The sequence below is a fragment of the Vulpes lagopus genome, chromosome 11, assembly GCF_018345385.1.
Source record: "Vulpes lagopus strain Blue_001 chromosome 11, ASM1834538v1, whole genome shotgun sequence".
Taxonomy (NCBI): domain Eukaryota; kingdom Metazoa; phylum Chordata; class Mammalia; order Carnivora; family Canidae; genus Vulpes; species Vulpes lagopus.
In genome coordinates, this window is record NC_054834.1 from 96,949,650 (window position 1) to 96,975,363 (window position 25,714).

The 25,714-nt window shown below is 42.3% G+C and overlaps 1 protein-coding gene across 2 annotated transcripts; it reads left to right on the forward strand.

Annotated features, from left to right (window-relative positions):
* The first annotated feature begins 1,390 nt into the window (after positions 1-1,390).
* CDCA7 (cell division cycle associated 7) lies at positions 1,391-14,312 on the forward strand. 2 transcript variants are annotated; one of them, XM_041773427.1, is made up of 10 exons: positions 1,391-1,495; positions 4,377-4,502; positions 4,923-5,159; positions 7,906-8,142; positions 8,630-8,707; positions 9,984-10,184; positions 10,804-10,941; positions 11,648-11,797; positions 12,292-12,428; positions 13,000-14,312. In XM_041773427.1, the coding sequence occupies exons 1-10, from the start codon at positions 1,475-1,477 to the stop codon at positions 13,028-13,030; spliced, it is 1,356 nt and encodes a 451-aa protein (XP_041629361.1). In that variant the 5' UTR covers positions 1,391-1,474; the 3' UTR covers positions 13,031-14,312. The 2 variants fall into 2 exon arrangements, with proteins under 2 accessions (XP_041629361.1, XP_041629362.1); XM_041773428.1 differs by lacking the exon at positions 4,923-5,159.
* Positions 14,313-25,714: the final 11,402 nt, after the last annotated feature.

Here is a 25,714-nt window from a genome sequence, read left to right on the forward strand (position 1 = left end):
GTATGTCACAATTCCAAATTCTCACTTATTTCGGTGGCAAAAAAACAAAAAAACCACTATTTCCCAAGGACCCAGCACTAACGACGTTTCCAGGGCTTTCACCATCTACATAGTTGTTTATTTACCCAACAGACACTTAGGAGCCCCCGCCCCCGCCCCGCCCACCCCGCGGCTGCCAAGGACCTCGCCGAGCCCCCCGCCTCCCGCGGCGCCTACCTTCCAGGCCGCGGGTCCTTTGTCCCTTGCACGGTGACCGTGACCCCGGGCAGGCGGCTTTGGGGGAGGCTCTCGAGGACCCGCTCCCAGACCCTCCCGATTCCTCCAACCCATTGTTCTCCTGCAGGACTCGCTCCCAAGTTTCTGGATCCAGGCGCTCACGCATGCTCTCTCACTGCTCGGCGAGAGAAAAGTTTTTTAAGGAGCAAATTCGATGGCTTCCATCCCAAGCCCTCGTCTTACATGCGAGATGACAGTCAGCGTCTTTTAAAGCCACCCAACTCCTTTTACCTTTTCTTCTTAAAGCCCTTTTTCTTGTTCCTGCTCTCCCCCGCCCCCAAAAAAAATCAAAAAAAAAAAAAAAAAAGAAAAGAAAAAGAAAAATGCAAAATGCAAAACCTCACACTTTATTGCGTCGGAAATGTCACGTTTGACTGGAAGGGCAAATGAAAAATATCTCGCGGTCATCCCGATTTCGGTAATTACAAGTTCGCACAAAAAAAGAGAAGATCAAAAAAAAAAAAAAAAAAAAAAGAGAGAAGATGCCCCAAACCACATAAAGGGGCTCCAGCTTCTACCCCCAACAGATGCACTGGCAAGACCGTACGATCCCGCAGGTCAAGCCTTAAGTTGCAAAGCACAAGCCTCGCATAAAACCCACAGCGCGGCTCCCTGCGCGTTCTGCAAAGAAACATCAGGCTTTGGCTCATTTTATTGCTGCGGGTGGTGATGGGGTCGCCAGGTAGGAGGTGCCACGCTCAGGGACAGGGGCTGCACTAGTAAGGGGGAGAATCCGTGCTCAAGTCCTGGGTCATCTTTCACAGCGTGAGCCGCACCCCGAGGCCCCGGGCGCCCGCGGCCCCGGGAGCTCATGCAAATCAGCCTGCCTACCCCGGGGCAATACGAACCTCTTTCGCGCCACTCGCTCAGGTCTGTGCAGCAGCGTAAAGAGAGGGGTCCTAGCGCCCGAAAAAGGCGCCGCTTTTCCAGGCGCACTTTAGGGGATTCCAAGGCTGTGCCTTGAGTTCGCAATATCTGGGGGGGCCGCGCTTTTCCCCGGCGGCGGGAGGGCGCCCGTGGCCCCGCCGGCGGTCTCCGCAGCTGGCAGGACCTGCGCCCCGGCGCGGGAAAGCCGGCCGAGCCCCGCCCCCCGGGCCCGGGTCTGCGCGCCCCGCCCGCCGCCGCTCGGCTCCCTCCCGCTCAGTGGGACCGCGGCGCTCGCCGTGCTCGGCTCTCCGGCTCCGCGCCCGCCGCCGGCATGGACGCTCGCCGCGTGCGGGTGAGCGCTGGGCGGACGAGCTCGAGGGGTGGACGCGGTGGGCGCTGGGCGCTGGGCGCGGGCCGATCCCCCGAGCTCCGCGGACCGGGCGCTCCTTAGCGGCCGGTGGCCATCCTGGGCGGTTCCCGTTCGGGCAGCCCCCCCGCCCCCAGATTGTGTGCATTTCGGGGGAGCCGGAGCCGGGGCCGACCCCGCGGGGCGTGCGCACCCGGCGCGCGCGGGCGGCGAGCTGAGCGGTTTGCAGGTTGGTCGGCGGCGCCGCGCGAGCCGGAGCCACGTGCGCCCGCGGTGCACGTGCGCCCCGGGGCGGGACAGCGGCCGGAGCCGGCGGGGGCCCCATTGTGCCTGCGGGCCCGAGCCCGGGTCGGGGGGGAGCGCCCCTCCCTGCCCCCCGGGGTTTGCCCCGCAGCTCCGGGCGGGCGGGTGGCTCCCGGCGGCCGGGGACCCGCGCGCCCTGGGGGGCCCCTGGACGTGCTCCCCGCCGCTCCCGCACCCGCTCTCCAGCCGCTGACGGGGCTGGGTGGGCTTGAAGTTTCAAGGTCTTGCAAAACGGTCTCTTTCGGACTTGGGGTGCGCACAGGCGGGGGGTGTGAGGCGCCCCAGGCCCGGGCGGCGATTGCACCCGGACGAGCTGGCGTCCCAGCTGGCCGCCTGCCGCCTGCCGCTTCTGCTCCCCTTCACCCGCCCGCCGGCCTCGCGGCTGCAGGACGCTGCCCCGAATGGGACGTTACTTTTTTTGCTCTAACGGAAACCGGAACGTAGGGTCTGCCCCCCGGAGATGTTAAGGAGATGGGGGCTGGGTGGAGGAAGGGAGTGACATGCTTTATAAATAAGAGTGACACCCGTGAGGAGGCTGTGCTTCTAGTGGGGGTGGGGTGGGGGCGTGGCCTCGGACACCTCTGGGTGTAACCCGGCCTGGGCTCTTAGGTTGGAGAAAGCCCCGTCCAACAGGGCTCGAGTCTGACATCCCTGCGTTCAAATTGGGGCCATCCTGTGACTTGAGTAATCCACTTCACCCCTCGGGCCTCAGCTTCCCCATTTGTGTGTGTATGTGTGTGTTTAAGATTTTACCTATTTATTCATGAGAGACACAGGCAGAGGGAGAAGCAGGCTCCATGCAGGGATCCGGATGGGGACTCGATCCCAGGACCTGAGCCAAAGGCTGATGCTCATCCCCTGAGCCACCCAGGCATCCCCTGCTTCCTTCCCCATTTGTTAAGTGGGAATAATGATAACACTTGGTTGCAAGGGAGTAAACGTTATGTGAAAACACGCTCAGTGCCTGGCACGGAAAAAACACCTACTGCACAGTGTTGGTTATTATATTCCCTGCCTGCCAGAAAAGTTCATCTCAACCGTGACCATTTTTTGCCTTTCTCTATGTCTTTACCTCCAAACATGCATTTGCCTGCTACCTAATTCTTGGCCTGTGCTGACGTGTTAAAGCCCAGCGTATGTTTCCTTGTCAGCTTCCAGTAAAATGCCTCCCCTGAGGCGGTCTTGGACCTCTGCTCACAGGTAGATTGATGAGTAAATTGCAGCGGAATGCTAGGAGCAGTGCTGGCCTAGGTGACTGCAGAATTGGGTTCTCCTTCCAGCTGTGTCCTCTCCCGCACTCGATGTCACCCTCCCTGGGGCCTGGAATTTCCTCACCTGGAATAGGGGGTGTTTGTCAGAGCCTTTCTGATAGATGGTAGCTCTATTCTCACGTTTTCCTGCCTTTCTAAAGGACAAAAGACACGGTAATTTTATTTGCAAGAGATTGAAATGAAATGCGGAATGTCAGGTGTACAAGGAAGGTCTAGAATGTTCCTGACACTCGCATCTTGGCTTTATTTTGTGAGACCCATAGCAGAGCTTGCCTTTCAGAGTTTTCAATGTGAGGAGTCATTTCTATCGTGTGGCTATATACTTAAGAAGATTTAAATATAGGAACTAAAAACACTTAAGAAATCTCATTAAATATTAAGAAATGCCAGAAACTGCTCTTTAACATGAGATACATGCCAGTTGCATTTTCTGAGGTGCAAAGCCAGGCTGTTCCGTGTTTATGAACAAGTAACCTACAAGTAGGAAGAACTTCTGAAAACTTAAGATTTGTGTAGCAGGGGGACTGCAGGAAGAGCTGAATGTCAGGCCAGGCTACTAGAACGCTGAAGTGGAATCAGGCATTCTTCCTGGGTTTGGAGGGCTGTTTGACCTTTAACTTGCCTCCTTGTGGGTTTGTTCATTCTGTGGATGTACGCGATTTGTAAGGACTTTGTGCTGAGATCCCTATACCCCTCCTGGTAGAGCAGGGCCTGCTTGAAAGCCTGCCATCTTGAAGTAGAGGTGCTGCCCAGTTTTTGCAGTTTGGATAATTAGCATCACAGTACAGAGCCCAAAGCTTATATAAAAAGACCTCATTAGCTTGATTTTGGCGGACGGAGAGAAATCACCCTACCATTTTGTACTTTTGAAATTTCCTTTTAGAAGTGCAATCCAGTGTTTTTAACAGGCAGGTTTTAGGAGGTCAGCACTAAACCCCTTGGGAACTGTGTAATGCTCGGCTTGGTGGGAAGAGAGGTGAGCAGTGAGGTAGTTCCACAGATGTTCGATTAAACTGATAAGTGTCCTTAACAATATTCCTTTAAATCCCCTTTTAAGATTTTACCAGGTTTTAAATTTTTTTTTTTTTTGTAGCATTTGCAAATCCTCCTTTTTCTTTTTTTTTTTTTTTTTCTTTTTTTTTTTTTTTTTTAAATCCTCCTTTTTCTATATAAGGTGTAAGAAATGGACACATCTACCCTGTGCTGTTTGAACTACTAAACTCAAAATGATGTCTTCGGTTAGAGGGTGTAGTAAGCGTCCCACTTAATAGTATTGCCATTTTCATTTGCAGCAAAAGGATCACGGAGTAAAGAAGAACGTAAAGAAATTTAGATATGTGAAGTTGATTTCCATGGAAACGTCGTCATCCTCTGATGACAGTTGTGACAGCTTTGCTTCTGATAATTTTGCAAACACAGTAAGTGCTGCCTGAGAATAAACAGAATTGAGTCTGCGGTGCCCACAATGCCCCAAATGCTTTGTGCGTGATTAAAACTGCTTGCTTTTTGCCTGCATTTCTATACAGCCGCTGGAAAATACAGTATGCATTGTAATTTCATTTCACTTTTTTGCTGTGGTTCTAGGTAGTAATTGTTGGAGGTAGATTAGCTACTTATTCTATCTTTTTGAAATGTCGCCTAACCTAACATGCCTGATGATTTGCCATAACAACTCAGAAATCATTTGTAAACCTCTGAACCATTTTTCTTTGTAACAAAAGCTGTTCTCTTGTAGTGTACTTGTAAATGTGATTTGCTCTCTGCACGGTTTATGGAAAATTGGTTCTTGAAAAAAGAGGAAAAAAATGCACAACCACATTTATTTATTTATTTTACAGAAACCTAAATTCAGGTCAGATATCAGTGAAGAACTGGCAAATGTTTTTTATGAGGACTCTGATAATGAATCTTTCTGCGGCTTTTCAGAAAGTGAGGTGCAAGATGTGTTAGACCATTGTGGATTTTTACAGAAACCAAGGCCAGATGTCACTAAAGAACTGGCCAGTATTTTTCATGCCGACTCTGACGATGAATCATTTTGCGGTTTCTCAGAGAGTGAGATACAAGATGGAATGGTGAGTTTGAGAACCCATGTCAAGAAGCAAGGTACATTTACAGGCATGGCATACTTGCTTAAAAAATATTTTTCTCGTAATTTTCATTTTAGTCATGCCATTAGATTTTGTTGAGCTTTTTAAAATTTTAAGAGTTATTTTCTTCTTCAAGTCTTACAACAGTTTTGACTAACATAGTTCCTAAAAAGCTTGAACGTTTTATAGGCTGTAAAAATCTTGGAAACTGGTAAGATAAAATTGGCCAACCTCCAGATTTCTGTTGCCACAGAAATCTAGCCTGATGATCAGAAGCCCACATGTCCTCAAGATTAGCAACATTCCTATTTAAGTTCAAGTGCCCAGCCCCAGTACCCGCCCAGCATAGAGCAGGCCTTTGGTAAATGTTGGTTCTCATGGTGGCTCTATACCTTCATCCGAAAAACCTGTGATGACTCATGTGCAGGAGTTCAAGTGCAGAAAATGACAATTAGGGCCCTTCCTGCTTTCACTTTTGCTCCGTGGCTGGCTTTTCTTGTGCATGCTGCCTTAGCTTTAACCTCTCGCGCTGCTGAGGCCACTGCTGCTGCTGCTGCTGCACCTCAGTCCCACTCTCCCTGAGCATATTGTTTAGTTCTGCAGACTCTTGTTAGCAGGACTGTCTCAACAAAGGAAGCAGCGTGTTGGTTTACAGTTAGGTGCATGCTCTTCAGCTCATTGCAGTCTGATACGGAGCCACTCCCGGGGACCACGCTCACACTGACATAAGTGAGAGCATCTGGCCAAGGAGATAGTTTATCACTATCTGACTTTATGGTAATGTCTCTAAGAAGTGGCGGTGGTTCAAATCAGTGCAGATTGGAGTTATTGCAGGGGCTGGTCTGTAAATCTGCACGTGACCTAAACATTGCGTAGCCTGAGTCATTTCTGGGCAATGTTTCCATTCTTAGTAGATGCTGTTAGTTTCAATGAATAAAATGCCAATTGAGTAAAAGCCTTAAAAACCCATAAAAATTTGTCATTTTCTCATAATCAGGCACATTAAAAGTACACGAAGAATACTAGAAGCTGTGTGGATTTAAGAAGTGCTTGAATGTTTTTTTTTTTTTAAAAAAAATGGGTCTTCCATTTCTGGAACTTCATGGGTGATACATTTTCTTTTCTCAATTTTTTTTCAGCCATCACCACCATCAGTTTAGGATATGTTCATCACCTCCCCAAAAAACTGTATCCCCATTAGCCGTTACTTCTCATCCTTTCCCAGTACCCTCAATTTTCCATTGGCAACCACCTGTCTGTCTGCTGCAATTATACGTTTCCTATTCTGGACACTTCATACAAATGAAAAGAAACCATATACTATCTGGTCTTTTGTGACTGGCTCCTTTCACTTCGTGTAAGGTTTTCAAGGCTCTTCCATGATGTGGCAGGTGCCAGTACTCAGTACCTTTTTATCACTGAATAATATTTTGTGAATATGCAACATTTTATTTATCCTCTTTACCAGTTGATGGATTTGAGGGATATTTGCACCTTTTGGCTGTTGTGAATAGCGCTGCCTCGAACATTCACATACAAGTTTTTGTGTGGACGTATACTGTCGGGGTGTATATACAAATGAGTCCTATGGTAGCTCTGGCCTTTTAACGAAATGACAGGCTGTCTTTGGCTGGACCATTGTGAGATTCCTACCAGCAGTGTATGTGGGTTCCAGGTTCTCTACATTCATGCCATACTTGATACTGATTCAGCTCCACTAGTGTGGGTAATGAAGCAGTATCATGATTCTGATTTGCTTTTCCCTAATGACTAATTTTAATATATATGTATATATTTTTTTAAAGATTTTATTTATTTGTGAGAGACAGAGAGAGGCAGAGAGGAGAGAGAAGCAGGCTCCATGCAGGGAACCTGACGAGGGACTCGATCCCTGGTCTCCAGGATCAGGCCCTGGGCTGAAGGCTGCACTAAACCGCTGAGCCACCCGGGCTGCCCTAATCTTAATATCATTTTAATGATGGAAACCCACTTTACGTTTGGAATCTCAGTTTTTGTTTTTTTTTTTAATTTACAAGAAGTAGATTAGAGATACCCTGAGTAGTGAAATTCAGAGAGACAGAAAGTAGAATGGTGGTTGCCAGAGGACCGCCGGGAGTGGGGAGTTCGTGTTGAATGGGTACAGAGTTTCAGTTTAGGAAGATGAAAAAGTTCTAGAGATAGATGGTGGTGATGGTTACACAACAGTGTGTATGTACTTAATGCCACTGAACTGTACACTTAAAAGTTAAGGTGGTACATTTTATGTAATGCATATTTACCACACGTTTTTTAAAACGTAGATTAGAGCACTAAGACACCTATATGGTTTAATGCCATAAGCATTGAAACCATGTTTGTGAGAGGACACATATTTGTTTTTATAGGAGTTCTTTTAAAAAATAAAAGATCTATTTCTAAATTAAAAAGGGAACTGGGATTTTCACATTTAACTAAAAAAAATGAACCACTGGCCTAATAAAGGCTATGAAGATGGCTTATAACAACATGTCTCAAATAGGCTACGGGAGTTAAATTAAACTGATTATTGTACTTATTTGTAATTCCTGATTTTGTTTCTCAGGGCTGTCAATTAAAATTGATGATTAAAGTGTTCAGTTAAAATTTATTCCATGTCAGTGTCTTTTGTTCAAAAGAGATTTGTAGTCCTACTGGTGCAGCTTGTAGGACAATCAACAAGTCCTTAATGACTCCATTGTTCCTGATTAACTAGAGACTGCAGTCAGACCACACTGGCTGTAAGACCCGCAGCCAGTGCAGACGGTCCGGACCCCTCCGAGTGGCCATGAAGTTTCCAACTCAGAACACCAGGGGAGCCGCCAGCAAAAGAGCAGTGCCCCCCGAACCCTCTGAGAATTCTGTGACTGATTCTAATTCCGATTCCGAAGATGAAAATGGAATGAACTTTTTGGAGAAAAGAGCTTTAAATATAAAGCAAAACAAAGCGATGGTAGGTATCTGACTTTGTTCTGACACTAACCCACCCTGTCCTTTCTCTAAGCTGCTCGTTGTTTATATCTGTCCTAAGAATTATTTTCAGTGTGCTGTGAAGTCTTCACAATGTATGCTTCAAAATATGCTTTTTTTTTTTAAGGTATATTTATTTATTCCTGAGAGACACAGACTGAGAGAGAGAGGCAGAGACACAGGCAGAGGGAGAAGCAGGCTCCTCTCAGGAGGAGCCCGATGAGGGATTCGATCCCCAATCCCAGGATCATGACCTGAGCCAAAGGCAGGCGCCCAACCACTGAGCCACCCGGGTGTCCCTTCAATATATGCTTCTCCTAAATTAATTTCTTTTTTTTAATCCATTGGTCTTGGTAAATATATGAGTGAAACTGGAAACTTGAGGTGTGCTACTGTATTTTCCAAAAGTTGCTTTATTCCCTGCATTTATTCTAAACTAATAATTTCTGTTGAATTTCCTCCCTTTTTAGCTTGCAAAACTAATGTCGGAATTAGAAAGCTTCCCTGGCTCATTCCCTGGAAGGCGTTCCCTACCAGGCCCCAGTTCAGTAAGTGCAAATCCTTGTTTGTATTATAGTATTTTGGACAGGTCTAAGATAAATTTGTTATTTTAAAATCCAATTTCCTTATTTTGTGTAGTCCTACAGACAAAGAACTAGAGGCAAAACCTCTCTAACATATCTCTGGGACCTCTTGTGTGCATCCTAGGGCAGGTGTGGCCTCCTCTCTAAGCCATGCTTCCGCAGTGCTTAAACCCATTTTGATTAGCTGTTTCTCTCCTTCCCAACTAAACTAAGCCCCTCAAGAGCAGGGAGTAAAGATTGAAAACTTTTTTTCCTGTATCCCCAGCATTAGGATATTCCTCCTGCATGATAGATGAGTAATAATACAGATTTTTAGTAACTGAGAATGAGAAAAAAGGAAAAAACAATTTCTTTTCTTTTCTTTTTTTTTTTTTTTAAGATTTTATTTATTTATTCATGAGAGGCAGAGACACGGGCAGAGGGAGAAGCAGGCTCCATGCAGGGAACCCGACGTGGGACTCGATCCCGGGTCCCCAGGATCACACCCTGGGCTGAAGGCGGTGCTAAACCACTGAGCCACCCGGGCTGCCCAGAAAAAACAATTTCTTAACCAAGTCATGGCCTAATATATGTGATTCTATTCTGAGGAACTAGGCTGGTGCAACTGAAGGGAATTTGATGTGTCTGCTGTGGTACAAAAGGAAAGATGTCCTTTCCCCACCTCTCCCTGAGGAGAAAGGGAAGGGGCAGGCAAGGAACAGAAGAAGGAAAACCATAAATACATACATTTCTGTCTTGTGCCACATAGAAATAGTGAGTATGTTTTAGGGCTCAAGAGATGTTGTAGAAAAGGTTTTGTTTTGTTTTTTGGAAAACAAGATCTGTTCTTTTTTTTTTTTTTTCTTTTTAAAGATTTTATTTATTCATGAGAGACACAGAGAGGCAGAGACAGGAGGAGCAGGCTCCATGCAAGGAGCCCAATATGGAACTCAATCTGGGAACTCGGATCACGCCCTGAGCCAAAGGCAGACGCTCAACCACTGAGCCACCCAGGGCTCCCAAATGAGATCTGTTCTTCAGTGGAGGAATAAATGGATCATCTCTCAGTTTGAGAGAAACGGCTTGGTGTTAGACAAGCAGAATTACAATAGCTGTACCATTTTGGGGCTCACTGTGATTGCGTCATGGAAAGGACAAAGGATTAGGAAATGGAGCTCTCCTTTTACTTAAAAACATGCTTAAGGAGAAGGTACATTTCCCTTCATTCTGGAATAAATGGGTTCCATCGTGTTTTGTTCAGCAGTCAAAGACACCCCGAAGGCGTACATTCCAGGGTGTTGCTTCGAGGAGAAACCCTGAACGAAGAGCCCGTCCTCTTACCAGGTCAAGGTCCCGGATCCTTGGGTCTCTTAGTGCTCTACCCACAGAAGAGGAGGAGGAGGAGGAGGAGGATAAGTATATGTTGGTGAGAAAGAGGAAGACCGTGGACAACTACATGAATGTGAGTTCTCGGCGTTTGTGCTTGCTCTTCCCTTTGTCGTCTTCCTGTAGGCGCAGTATCCAGTACACTACACACTATGCGGCCTCAACATCATAGATGACCCACAGTAAACCTTCTCAAATCATTAAGAATTGTTAATGTCGTATAGACTTACTTGCTGTTTTTGTTAGCAGGTGAAAAGGTCAAAGCTTGCTTTCTTCCTTTCTTTCTCTTTTCTTTCTTTAAGATTTTATTTTTTAAGTAATCCCTATAATCCAACATGGGACTCGAACTTGACAACCCCAAGATCCGAGTCATGTGCTCTACCAACTGAGCCAGCCCGGGTGCCCCCTCCACACACAACCTTTTATTTCAAGATTTTATTTCTTTTTTTTGTTTGTTTGTTTTCGAGATTTTATTTCTAAGTGCCCAAAGCTTTCTGCAGCTTTTCATAATGTAGGAATCATCTCCGTGATGTTGTCCCATTATCTTTAGTAAACTTAGAACTTGTCCCTTCTCCATAAGCTCTAAGGAAGGTTTCTAGGTTGAATTCTTTGTGAGGAAATTACAAATCATGTGTCTGGGATTCAAAGCTGGGGAGAGCCAGTAGAAACACCAGTCCATGATTTTTGTCACGCAGGAAGATGACGTGCCCAGAAGTCGTCGCGCTGGATCCATGACCCTTCCACATATAATTCGCCCGGTGGAAGAAATTACAGAGGAAGAGCTGGAGAACATCTGCAACAATTCTCGAGAGAAGATCTATAACCGTACATTGGTATAAACCTCTAAATTCTATCTGTGAACATGAACATCTGTGAGAGAAAGGAGAGCTTCTATCCTTAGATTTTTGCTAACGTTAAAGCCTTAGTACAAGAGATATGTGCTTGTGTTTTTTTCATAAAAGGAAAGAGTTTTGTAGCATCCTTGGGATAACACACCTCTTAGTGAGTCTGCAGCAGTAGTATTTGCTTAGTAAAGCCTTTGGTAGCATTTGATCTTTTAATTTTAGAAATTGATTCAACATATATTGACTGTAGGTCTCCCAGAAAACTACTTTTTTATTTTGTTTTTGTTTTGTGGGTGTTTTTTTTTTAAAGATTTTATTTATTTATTCATGAGAGACCCAGAGAGAGAGAGGCAGAGACATAGGCAGAGGGAGAAGCAGGCTCCATGCAGGGAGCCTGAAGTGGGACTCGATCCCGGGATCACGCCCTGAGCCGCTCAACCACTGAGCCACCCAGGCGGCCCTCGCAGAAAACGAGTTTTGATAATATTAACTATTGGGTCTGCCAGTTGAATGAAATCACCATGCTTGATTTATTTTTCATGCCCTCGGCATACCCATGTGTATGTAGATTTGAAATAGGATCCAAAGGCAAATTGTCAGACTCCATCCACAAAGAAGCACATTCTTTATGCCATTTTTCTATACAAAAAGCAGTATTTTGTTCTTTTTTTCCTTCTTACCTGCCTATTTGTAGGGATCTACTTGCCATCAATGCCGCCAGAAAACTATTGATACCAAAACAAACTGCAGGAACCCGGAGTGCTGGGGCGTTCGAGGCCAGTTCTGTGGTCCCTGCCTTCGAAACCGTTATGGTGAAGAGGTCAAGGATGCTCTCCTAGATCCAGTAGGTGCCTTGAAGGGGTGGTCCTGTGGGCTCGAAGGTCAGCCATCGAGTTGAAAGGGCCAGAAAGAGGGCATCAGGGAAAGGATCAAGCCCTTACTGTTTTGCAGTGCACATCTCAGGGGGCGCTGATGAGTTCAGAGTGTTGGTGCTGGGTGAATGTGAGCCCCCCTCCAGAGTGCTTGGGACCAGGCCATTCCAGGGGGGTTGACTCTGCCTTTACCCCTGCAAACTGCTGTGTGACTTCCTCTGCTGCATTTCCTAAGAAAACGTCAGGAGAAAAAAAATAAATAAATAAAATAAAAAATAAAAAAAAAGAAAAAAGAAAACGTCAGGAGGACAAATGGACGATAATCATGTTACGGTTTTGCTATTACTGAAAAAAAGATTTACATCCAGTTGATGATACCTATCTTAGAGGTTAAATAGGAATAGATAAGTAAAGGGGAGGAAAGTAAGATTTGACTTAACTGTGCTTTTTCACAATTCTCCTTCAGAACTGGCATTGCCCTCCTTGCCGCAGGATCTGCAACTGCAGTTTCTGCCGACAGCGAGACGGGAGGTGTGCAACTGGGGTCCTTGTGTATTTAGCCAAATACCATGGCTTTGGGAACGTGCATGCTTACTTGAAAAGGTAAATCGCTGGTCTTTCTCTCTCGCATACCCAAATCTTGCATTCATGTATGTGTCTGAATAAGAAATGATACAAGTCTTGGGGATCCCTGGGTGGCTCAGCGGTTTAGAGCCTGCCTTCGGCCCAGGGGGTGATCCTGGAGTCCCGGGATCAAGTGCCACATCAGGCTCCCTGCATGGGGTCTGCTTCTCCCTTGGCCTGTGTCTCTGCCTCTCTCTCTCTCTCTCTCTCTCTCTCTCTCTGTCTCTTTGACTAAATAAATAAAATCTTAAAAAAAAAATGATAGAAGTCAAAATAGCGGTTGCCTCTGGGTGGTGAGGACTGCAGGTTTGGACTGGAAAGGGGCACATTGGGAGTCTTTTCGGATGTTGGAAATATTATATAACTTTATCTGGGTGGTGGTGATGTGTGTGTGAGTGCGTAAAAATTAAAGTTGTATGCCTCAGATAGATGCACTTGACTATATATACTATAACTCGATGAAAACATTTTCAAAACCGTGAATTAGGTTTTTCAAAGAAAATTCTTAGGTTGAAAACCATATCCTAACATCTTCCCTTCTCTCTTTCAGCCTGAAACAGGAATTCGAAATGCAAGCATAGCATTTTGAAGATCCACTATCCGTCCCTCCACTGTGCAAATCTTCCTGAAGTTTTCCATTTTGTCATGTGCTTGAACCCCGAGTTAAGAATTTGGATGATCAGTCAGTTTTATAGGAAACGCAAATCACATTAATTTCGTTAGACATGTGTTTCTGAGCATCACAGAGGTATATAGCCAGCTATACTTGGCCCTCCTGCCGTTTTTCTCTGCTTTTTTTCCTCCCTACCCCATACCATCCCCCTCTGCTTCCAGTGGTTCTCTCCCACCGTTCTATTCCTGAATTCTTTTTAAATGGCAATTTTACGAAAGCATGTTTGATTTAATTGGCGTTGAAATAGCCCCGGAATCTACCCATAAAACCAAGCACTTAGCAACACAGTAGTAATGTTTACTAACTACATCTATTGAATTCCAGAGAACAGCCTTCTAACTTGTTTACAAGAAAGCAGTATAATTTAAGATGTAGCGTTCATACTAGTTGATGTTTTTTAACAGAATCAAGGCACACAAGTCTTAAAACCATGTGGAGAAATTGGAGTAATTGTCGGAAAGTGGAGTATATTACTTGGGATGCCTCTTGTGAGAGTATTCCGTGTATCGTGCTTCTTTTACACGGTGTCCCAGTTGAGACTTAGTTGCTGATGCTTTCTTCCGCTAGGAGGTTAAGTGGTACATCTGGCTCTCCTAGTCCCTGCGCCGTGGTCTGTGGGCATTGCTATGCTCAAAATCATCGTAGAAAAGACCCCCCAGGGAGTTAGGATGCTGAGGCTTCAGGAAAAGGCCAGCTTGAATTCATGCTCTAACACTTCATTGTAATTTTAGTTGGCCAGGTTTATTTCCATTTGTTTGTGAGGTGTTTCAAATTAATTCCTGATCATTTTGTATGGAAAATTGATAGTACTACTACCAGTCTTTGCAGTGTTTGCTTTCTTGAAGTTATAAACCAGGCACAGGGTTCATGTTCCGGTTTTAAGCACTTTTATAACAATGAGAAGTGCCTTTTTGGAATTGGGTGACTTTCAACAATTTGTTAACTGGACATCTCTGCCCTTTTAGTTTTCTGGGCAGATTCCACGTGCCATGCCCCCTCCCCTTTTGCATTAATCAAATCATTTTATAGAGGTGGAATCAAAGTGTTTGTGTGTCCATTTTCTTTGCATATGCAGCCTGTTGCTGTGCATGTTCAGTGTTTGATGCCTAATTGGACATTGAATCAATAAGTGTAAATAGAGCTTTTGATCTGTAATGCTTTTATACAAAGTTTTTTATTTTAATAATAAAACATTTTATCCTAAGCTTGTCTGCTTTTTAAAAATTCTTTTTTTTTTAAATTTTTATTTATTTATGATAGTCACAGAGAGAGAGAGAGAGAGGCAGAGACATAGGCAGAGGGAGAAGCAGGCTCCATGCACCGGGAGCCCGACGTGGGATTCGATCTCGGGTCTCCAGGATCGCGCCCTGGGCCAAAGGCAGGCGCTAAACCGCTGAGCCACCCAGGGATCCCTAAAAATTCTTTAATACTCAATCTTACTGGACTGAATCCTAATATTTTTCCTCCGATTTAAACAAAAGACCAGGGCAGCCTGGGTGGCTCAGCAGTTTAGTGCCACCTTTCGCCCAGGGTGTGATCCTGGAGACCTGGAATCAAGTCCCATATCCGGCTCCCTGCATGGAGCCTGCTTCTCCCTCAGCCTGTGTCTCTGCCTCTGTCTCTCGTGAATAAATAAAATCTTTTAAAAAATAAATAAATAAAATAAACAAAAGACCATTTCTATCTTTTGGGTTTAGTTTCTGAAGGTCATGGGCCAGCTCTTTTGAGCAGGAACTAGCTCAGTGACATAACCGGTAGCTGTGATTGGAAAATCAGCTGAGACAGCTACATCCCAAGATAGAAAATAATGTGGGCTCATGAAGTTTTACGATGTTGTTTTCCTTCACCATTTGCCAACCCAAGAACTAACCGTGATTTCACAATACCTGGCTTGATTTTATCAACCATTTGAATACTTAAGGCATGCGGTCCCTTGAGGCCTGCTCTAGGACTCAGAGAAGCAAAAGATAAGTCATGGTCTAGAAGCTCTCATAACCCAATTTAGACTAGAATTGGCAAACTGCAGCCTGTGGACCAGAGCCTACTGTAGCCTATGTTCATACAGCACTTGCACTAAGTATGTTCTTTACATTTTTAGAAGACTGTAAAAAAAAAACAAAACACATGGCACTATGGTCCACAAAGCCTAAAATGTTTACAATATGGCACTTAACTGTAGATTTGCTTATGTTCTAGACTTACCTTGGAAATCATGTTACCCCACATACTCATCCAGGGAAAAGATCAAGCTATACGAAGTTATACAATTGGAATTCTAGATAGATGCAAAAGAAATGGGAATTTATTTTAATAAATGGGATCTTGACCCAAATTGTAATCTGACCCTTTTATAGGTAGGTAATGGGGAAGGTTAAAATTTTGGGAGTTTGCAATATTGGCTGTTGGGAACATTTTTGGTGTTACCATGTTTTAATACAAACTGGACCTAATGTGGTTTTTCATTCAAAAATAGTGACTAGGGACACCTGAGTGGCTCAATGATTGAGCATCCGCCTTTGACTCAGGGCATGATCCCAGGGTCCTGGGTTCGAGTCCTGCATCGAGTTCCCCACGGGGAGCCTGGTTCTTCCTCTGCCTGTGTCTCTGCCTCTCTGTATGTCTTTCCTGAATAAATAAAATCTTTTAAAAAAAATAGTGACTAGCAACAGCTGATTTTGAGACTTAACCTTAAAGGATTTACAGTCTAGTAGAAAACTAAAAATAAAGTTCTGAATAGGAATGGAGAGGAAAGGGCATTTTCTCAGTATCAGGTGTTTGATAGCACTGATGGGCCTGTGGGTCTTGTAATGGCTCCTGTCTTACAAAAAAGACCCATCAGTTGCTCAGTCTGAGCTTTGCCTGGAGGCCCCAAACTTTCTCCCACACGGTCCACCTGCAAAGCTCCACGTACCATCCTTACAGTTGAAATAACTTGTGTTTTGTTTTGTTTTTAAAAGATTTTATTTATTTATTCATGAGAGAGTGAGAGGCAGAGACAGGCAGAGGGAGAAGCAGGCCCCATGCAGGGAACCCAACGTGGGACTCGATCATGGGTCTCCAGGATCACACCCCGGGCCCAAGGCAGGCACTAAACCGCTGAGCCACCCGGGCTGCCCAGAACTTGTGTTTTTAAGAGAAGTCTGCCTTTACTGGCCACGTGGGCCACTTACAGAGGGATGAAGTAAAAGTGGGGTAGCCCCAATGCCAGGCTGCCCAAGCGTTACCAGCTTGCAGGTGACAGAGAACTCCCCCAGGTAATGGCTAATCATCTCCGGCTTGATAGCCACCTGGTTGGAGGTCTTGACGTTGTAGACCCCCACCCCGCTGCCCACCATCTCCTGCAGGGGGTCCCTGCCCAACAGGTGCACCCCGTCTCTGCCCTCCCCAGCCGTCCGGCCCTGAGCAGGTGCAAGCGCTGCTCTGAGGGACAAGTCCAACAGCTGGCCCAGGCCCCCGTGGCAGCAGGTAAACTTGAGGGAGGTCCGGTGCTGCTTCTGCTCCCCTTTGCCATCTTGCTATCTCCTTAGAAAAAGTGAGAGAATTCAAGTTTTGACGATTTAGGTGTGAAGAGTAGTTTACAGCCTTTATGCACCAGGAATTGTCTTTACTTTGTCTCCAGCCTGGGTTCCCCAGGTAGGGAGGCTGCCCACCTTTATCTCCACCGACTTCAGGGTTTGAGGAATGAAACAGACTGTTAATAGCCTTCTCTGGTTTAACAATGAAGAGGGGCAAAGGCAGTAGGGGGTGCTGCAAGAGGGGCATATTTGTGTTTTATTTTGCTTTTCAAAGAAGTGGGAGGGAGCTCCTGATGGCTCAAGGTCAGGTGGAAAATTGGGTTATTTGCATACCAGGGGAAGGGACTATGAGTTCAGTCAGTGCTTTGAAGCGTGGCTGCAAAGTATTAGGTTCTGAGAGGAAAGTGATACCAAGTCCTAAGGGGAATAAAAGGTGAGCAAATGTTATTTTATCTTAATCTTAACCACACATTTGTGGGGTACTAGGAGGAAGTAAATCCAGAGACGTTGACAAAAATGCCCCCTGCCATCTAGCCGAAATGGCAGAGCTAGAGGGTTGTTCCGGGTAGGAGGACTTTATCTTGAGAAAAAAAATCCAAAAACAAAAACAAAAAAACCTAAGCTGTGGTTGCCTGGCTTGGAAAAGCAGAAGAAGGAGGTTTGTTGGTGAGAACAAGGGCACAGTGAGTGCTAGGCAAGCCTGGCTGAGGTGGCTTTTGCAGAAACTGTTGAATAGGGGAACAGGAGGGTGGGGGGCTGCTGAGAGCTTCTGTGGTCAGGAATAGTGGGAAACCCCAGTACTGGATCAGCTAGCAGGGATGTTGACAACCCCGGAGGCTTTTAACTGCTGGGCATTAAAGTCCTGTGGGTAGAAGATGACCTTTTAAGTAATTACAAGGTCGAGAGAGGCTGAAGATAAGAGGGGACAAGACCTTCCGAAGGAGGTGTTGCTGAGACCGTAGAGGGTGGACTAAAGCTTAGAGTGGTAGCAGGAAGCTGGGGAATGGAATCTGCTTAGGGATGGTGTGAGAAATGGACTCTTGGCTGCAGAGAAATTGGCATGTTCCAGAAACAGGGCTCCATCCATTATAAATAATATCCAGACTTGTTTGAAAGAGCAAGAAACAAAGGAGACACCATTTAAGGCTAAAAGTCACTAACATTTTGCTTTTTTCAATCTCCCTTGCATTTTGTTTTATAGGGTAGTATTTATATACTATATGTACAACTTTTTTAGCATTAAAGTTGTCAAAACATTTTAAATGGCTATACAGTATTTGTTTATATGGGTGGTCCATATTTTACTTAAACAGTTTCCAATCTTGGGGTGTCTGAATTATTAATAATCTTTTGCTATTATGAGTAGTGCTGTAGGTAGTATTGTTATGGCTAATTCTTGAGTTAAAGTAGAGTTTTAAAAAAATAAAGTAACCCTTCAATTACAGAGATGAAAGAAGGTAGTAGATTAGGAATTTTGGAGAGTGTGGGGCTGTTCTGTAGACCTAAGCTGCCCAGAGTTCTAGGAAAACTTGAGTGCAGCCCACGGATGGGAGGAGAGGAGGTGAGCTATTTGACTAGGCACCAAAATAAGAGGCTCAGGTCACTATAGGTGAACTCAACCAGAAATGCATAGTTGGCCAAATAAGAAACAATGCTTTATATAATCCTGTGCCTTGAATTGAAGGAAGTTTATTGGGGATCCCCATGTGGCTCAGCAGTTTAGCGCCTGCCTTCGGCCAGGGGCATGATCCTAGATTCCTGGGATCAAATCCCACATCAGACTCCCTGCATGGAGCCTGTTTCTCCCTCTGCCTGTGTCTCTGCTTTTCTTTCTCTCTCTCTCTGTCTCTCATGAATAAATAAATAAATAACATCTTTTAAAAATAAAAAAATAAAAATTGAAAAAAATTTTAATTGAAGGAAGTTTATTGGAAGCGTCCACTGTCAGACGATAATGTGTGATTGCAGCAGTGCTCAATGCAACCTTATAAATATTTGCCAAAGGAAGAAAACTAGAGCACCTCTAGTTGAGCACCTCCTAGGTGCGAGGCACAGTGCTCAATGTAGTAGGTACGCTAGCTTTTCATTGCAGGTATTTTAGAGATGAGGAAACCCAGCGAGGTTAAGTAACTTCTGAAGACTCAGGAGCCCGTGCTTGTTCCCCTAGCCTGAGAAAGGAGATATTAGATATTAAACACTGTTCTGAGGACTTCTGACAGACCTGCCTACTACTTTAATCATAATACATAATACTTGCCACCCATAGTTATGTGTTTTAGTTTTTTCTATTGTAAGACCATGAAGTTCATGATAGCAAGACCATCTTTGATCCATGTAGTAGGTACTCAACGTTTTTAAAAATATTTATCAAAGGATAAGTTGAGTGTCCCAGGCAAGATATCTCCTTAAATTTGGATAGAGAGAACTAAAGTTATGGTGGAGGAGAAGTAGTGAGTAGATTCCCAACATTGAAAGCATTAACTCCTATGAGGCACAACCTCTTCTATGATATAACACTTAGCTTGCTATGTAGCTGCCGTGGTCAGTTCATTTAAATTTGTGTATTTCTAATATTGTATTTTTTCTATGGGAAAAGATAATTTTACTTCATCATACTAACTTTGAACAAATACCTCTATTCTACTGAGTAAAGTATTTGTATTATTGAGCTACAAATAAGCTACAAATTGAGCTACAAAAAGATAATTTCATTTTTAAGTAATCTCTACATCCAACATAAGGGTTTGAACCCAGAGATCATGAGTCACCTGCTCTACCAACTGCACAGACACCCCTAAAGGGGTGTTAATTTTAGATACAGTAGCTCTAAGTGTTACCATGTGTTGGGGGAAAGCTTTTGGTGGCAAAAATTGAGTGTATGACTTTTTTTTTTTTTAAGAGAAGAGAGAGGCCTGTTCCATGTGCCCATCAGTAACTTCAGCAGTGATAAATTCATGGTCTATCCTGTTTCATCTACATTTCTTTACTCCTTCCAATCCACTGAATCATTTTCTTTTTATTTTTTTGAATTATTTTCTTTTTAAAAAATATTTACTAATTTATTTTAGGGAGAGAAAGGATGAAAATGGGAGGGGTAGAAGGAGAGGGAGAGAATCTCAAGCAGATTCCCCACTGAGCACAGAGACCAGCCCAAGGCTTGATCCCAGGACCCTGAGATCATGACCTAAGCCAAAATCAAGAGTTTGATGCTCAACCAACTCTAGGAGTTCCCTTGAAGTATATTCAAGGAAACACCAGATATTGTGGTGCTTGGCTGGCTCAGTTGGAAGAGCATGAGATGCTTGACCTCAGAGTTGTGAGTTTGAGCCCCACATTGGGTGTAGAGATTACTTAAATAAAAATAAAACTTAAAAAAATAAAATACCAGACATTATATGTCATTCATACAGACTTCGGTATTTCTAAAAAATAATGATTCTTTTTTTAAAAAACATAATCAAGATATCATTATTATACTTGCATAAAATATACTTGCAGAAGAGTTTCTAAATATAAAAAAATGTAGGAGGGCCTGGGTGGCTTAGTCAGTTAAGCTTCCAACATTTAATCTCAGGTCTTGATCTCAGGGTTGTGAGTTCAAGTCCCTTGTTGGGAGACTAGGGGCATCTAGCATGGAGCCTACTAAAAAAAAAAAAAAGTATTTTGGGGCACCTAGATGGTTCAGTTAGTTAAGCATCCAACTTTTGATCTCAACTCAAATAAATAAATAAGTAAATATCAAATATGGGTAGTTCAAATTTTTCACTATCCTACTCTCCCTCATCCTTTTTATATAGTTGTTTTTAACTTGAATTCAGGGGTTTAACTCTTATTTATTTATCTACTTAAAGTCTCTTTTAATTAATGAATTTCTTCTCCCTTTAGCCTCCTTGCAGCTTACTTCTTTAAAAAAACAGTTAATTTTCCTGTAGAATTTTCCATTCCACATTTTACTAATTGACCCCATGGTCTCATTTAACATGTTCCTCTGTCTTCTGTTAGATCCAGAAACTTGATCTGATTCTGATGCAACAATTCTTTATAGTTAATGTCTGTACTGACTTCAGAAGACTTAGCATTCTGTTGTCTCCCTCTTTGTATTGTTAATAGCCACTGATGAACATTTCCTGTAAATTCTCTTTCCTTCTTCATTAATCAACTGGAAATATTCCCTCGTGGATGATTTAATTATCTGAGGTAGAGTTTGTACAGAAAAAGCATATTAAGGACTTCATTTTTTTTTTTTTTTACCAGTTTTTCCGAATCAAAAATTAGGTTGCTAGTAGCCTTCAGTGGTGCCTGCCAAGGTTTTTAGGGGTTTTGTTGTGTTTGTTTGTTTTTAAGTATTATATGATTTCCTGAATTTTTCAAATATTTTATATGTTTCAATCAATTGCAGTTACTATTCCTACTGATTGATGCCCAATTTTGGTTCAGGGGGGCCTCTTCAGGTAGACTGCTGAATCCTTCTGATATGACTCCAATGGTTCTTATTTTTTCTTTTGTTTTCCGGTAAGACAAATGTTCCATGCTTAAACATTTTCTGCCCCAAAAGTAGAATCAACCATTTCTCCAAAGTATTTTGATTTCAAAACACATTTCTTTCATGTGTATCTACTATTTAGCTGTATATTATACACACACACATATATACACTATTATATAAATGTGCTCGTATATCAGTAATTATATACTCTATTATCTGTATATTTATTAGTAATATATTAGTAATATCACCATATATACACATATATGGTTTCAGGATAATAATACCAATATTATTACTAAAATATAAATAATATTACTGAGAAGTTTAATATTTTTTTTATTTGGTCCTCAGTGTAGGTCTTTTGGTACAAATTACTGTTTTTAGAATAATTTTGAACACTTCCTCCTTATGTGGTTAAGCCACAAACTTGATACATTGTTAGATCCATTTGTTTCATTTTGCTTTTGATTTTAAAGACTTGCTTTTTAAAAAATTAGGATTTAATATAGTTTTATAACGATGTAAAACAGTTACATATTTTCAAGGTTAAGCTTACTATTCTGAATAAGATGTTTTTAGAGAATATAGATGATTTTTCAGTCCTTTCACCCTGAGCCTCTCTCCTTCTATAGGTAAATATTTATTAAATTTTATGACTTTGACTTTCAAAAATGTAAGCAAATATGTATAAATATTTGTAACCTCCTGTTGCCATCTCAGATAAATGGCAGCATGTTATTCACTAAATACTTTTTTCTATCTTGCCTCTTTTATTTATATGTATGGGAGAGAGAAACATTAATTTTATTATACATAGAATATTATGGGATCCCTGGATGGCGCAGCGGTTTGGCGCCTGTCTTTGGCCCAGGGCACGATCCTGGAGACCTGGGATCGAATCCCACATCGGGCTCCCGGTGCCTGGAGCCTGCTTCTCCCTCTGCCTATGTCTCTGCCTCTCTCTCTCTCTCTCTGTGACTATCTTAAATAAATTAAAAATTAAAAAATAAATGTGTATACATAGAATATTATACAAAGAATTCTGAAATATACACACATATATGAACATTGAACTAAGCTTTAAAGTTTCAGACAAAAAGATGTGGTAGAGAGTGGTTTTCTCTCCTACTCAGACACCCAAGGACAAACTGTTCTGTAAGCTTATGCTAGGGAAGTCAATTTCTTTTTTCTCTTTTTTCTTGCATATTTAGTAGGCAAGCCATTTCAGCAGGAACTAGTGTTTCAGTTTTCCCTTATTTTAATTTGATTACATGTCCTTTAATAGACCGATCCTCAAGTTTGTCTTTTAAATTGAATAGCTGGAAATGTTTCTCACTTCTTGAAGACCACAAGGTATGGCTTTTAAAAAGGTAATAATCACTGCCGGAGCTTGCCTGAATTTCCAAGACGTGACCATTTTGAGTATCCTAGTGCTTAAGGAGGAAAAATATGTAAATAAAATTCCTTTATGCAAATGTTTCCTGCAATTCTCATTGCCATCCAAATTCTTGTAAATCATGATAAACAGATGCTACTGAACTAAATGACTAAGTAAAATTATGGAGATAGATTCTATTTATCTTATTTTTCAGTGTTGGGGAGGGAGAGAAGGATATTAACTAAATTTTATCTGTCTGCATGATGATTAGGGCAGACACCAAGAACTCTATTAATTGAGTTCAGCAAGGCGAGATGTGGGACTCTTCAGAATTGGAGAGCTGCCCTTGGTAAGGGAGAGGTTCTATTGCAACTTAGTTTGCTTTATCAGAGAATTGTGTTTTGGAAATGATTCAATATCAAGCTTGCTGGGTCTTTGCCTACTGCTTAAATTTATGTTACTTTTTTATCTTAAAAAATTGAAGTAAAATTCACTTAACATAAAATTTATCATAACTATTTAAAAATGTGCAATTTGGTAGCTTCCAGTACATTCACAATGTCATACGACCGTTGCCACTATGTAACTCCAGAGCGTTTTCCTCGTTCCCAGAAGAAACTGGGTACTCATTAAGTGGTCACTCCCTTTCTTCTCTCCTCCACCACCACCCCCCAACCCATGGCACCCATCTGCTCTCTGTGTTTCTGGATTTGCCAATTCTGGACATCTGGGAACATGGAATATGTGGCTTTTTGTGTCTGGCTTCTCTCGCTTAGCATAATGTTTGCAATATTCATCTTATAGTAGGTATCAGTACTTCAATCTTTTTTATGGCCAAATATGTTCATTGTATGAACATATCACAATTTATTCATTCATCAGTTGATGGATATTTTGGTTGTTTCCATCTTTTGGCTATTATGAACAGTGCTGTTATGAACATTTGTTTACAAGATTTTGTTTGAGCACCTGATTCTCTTGGGTATATATCTAAGAGTGGAATTACTAGGTCATATAATAATTATTTTTAATTGTTTGAGTAAGTGCAGGCTGTCTTTTCAAATGCTTGATTGTGTTCTTTGATGGACAGAATAGAGTCCAATTTATCTAGTACTTTTTCGTTGTTTGTGTTTTTGGTATTATATATCTAAGAATCCATTGCCAAATTGAACACCATGAAGATTTACATCTATGTTTCCTTCTAAGAGTTTTATAGTTTCAATTCTTACATTTAGGTCTATGATCCATTTTGAGTTCATTTTATATATAGTGTGAGGTAAGGATTCAACTTTATTCTTTTGCATATGGATATCCCATTATCTCAGCATCATTTGTTGAAAAGACTCTTTCGTTTCCCCATTGAATGATCTTGCTACCCTTGTTGAAAATCAATTAACCATAGATATATGGGTTTATTTTGGACTTCTAATCCTATCCCATTGATCTTTATCCCTATCCATATGCCAATACCACAGTGTTTTGATGCTGCAATTTTGCGCTAAGTTGTGAAATTGGGAAGTGTGAGCCTTCCATCTTTTTTCTTCTTCAGGATTGTTTTGACTATTCAGGTTGCTTTGCAATTTCATATTAATTTTAAGATCAGCTTATCTATTTCTGCAAAACTGGCAGTTGGAGTTTTGATAAGGGTTGCCTTCAATCCACAGTTCAATTTAAGGAACATTGCCATATTAACAATACTAAGTCTTCCAATCCACACACAGGGTATGTCTTTCCATTTATTTAGGTTTTCCTTAATTTCTTTCAATAGTATTTGGTAGTTTCCAGTGTACAAGTCTTGTATCTCCCTGGTTAAATTTATTCTCAAGGATTCTATTCCTTGTGATGATATCATAACTGAAATTATTTAATTTATTTTTCAGATCATTTATTGCTTATATATAGAAATAGAATTCATTTGTGTATGTTGAAGTTACAATAATTATTAAGGGAACTGTTTTCCCACCCATGCATCCTTGGAGAATTTTTGCTAGTTCTTTGGGGTTATTTTTCTTTTTTTCATTTTGTAAAAGATTTTATTTATTTATTCATGAGAGACACACACACACAGAGAGAGAGAGAGGCAGAGACACAGGCAGAGGGAGAAGCAGGCTCCATGCAGGGAGCCCAAAGTGAGACTTGGACCCAGGTCTCCAAGATCATGCCCTGGGCTGAAGGCAGCACTAAACCACTGAGCCACTGGGGCTGCCCAGTTCTTTGGGTTTAATGGTCACTCTCTGACACTCGGTTTTTCTAAATGCTAAAGGATATTGCCACCCTTCTTAGTCTCACCCATCTTGATATGAGCATTTCAACACTATTTTATTAAAAAGAAGTTAATCCTCTTAAATTAGCCATAGATCATACTTTATTTGAACATGCTGACTGAAATGTTAGGGAGGAGGGAAAAGAGAGATCTGGGAAATAAGCTTATATTCATCTTATTTTTAAATGTATTCTTATTTATTTTATTTTTTGTTCAGTATATTTGCATGGTTATAAAAATGCCTTTTGATTACTTATTATATAAAATTAGAGTTCCATGATTAAAATCACCCATAATTCTAGCACTCACAGATAACTGCAGTTAATATTTGGGTTACTTGTGGATGCTGAACATGAGTATTGTTAACATTGCTAAGATTATGCTCTGCGTGTAATTTTTAGCCTTCCCTTTTTTTTTTTTACATCTAAGTTGTGTAATAAACCTCACTGTTAGGAAACATCAATTTAAACACACTATCCATATAAGTAATAGCAATTTTTCAACATTTATTTGGGCCAGCCACTTAATCTAATAATATTTCTCAAATAATCTCAAATAATATTTCTCTCCTGAAATTTCTTCATTTGTCAGCTTTAGACATTATGTGCTGACCTCCTGACCTCTTTTCCCTACTTTCTCATCACCTCTCAAGGTGTGACCAGATATCAAGGGACATTAAGCCCTCAATATTAAGAGCTCCTAGAATTTCCTAAGCACTTTTTTTTTTTTTAAGATTTTATTTATTTATTCATGAGAGACACAGATAGAGAGGCAGCGACACAGGAGAGAGAGAAACAGGCTCCATGCAGGGAGCCTGACATGGGACTTGATCCGGGGTCTCCAGGATCACGCCTTGGGCTGAAGACAACGCTAAACCGCTGAGCCACAGGGGCTGCCCTCCTAAGCACTTTTTATGTGTGAGACACTCTGCTCTAAAGCTGCTGTCA

Coding starts and splice junctions, on each gene's coding strand:
- CDCA7 (XM_041773427.1), top strand. CDS start 1,475: ATGGACGCTCGCCGCGTGCGG. Junction 8,143..8,629: donor TAAAGCAAAACAAAGCGATG/GTAGGTATCTGA, acceptor CTCCCTTTTTAG/CTTGCAAAACTAATGTCGGA. Junction 10,185..10,803: donor CCGTGGACAACTACATGAAT/GTGAGTTCTCGG, acceptor TTTGTCACGCAG/GAAGATGACGTGCCCAGAAG.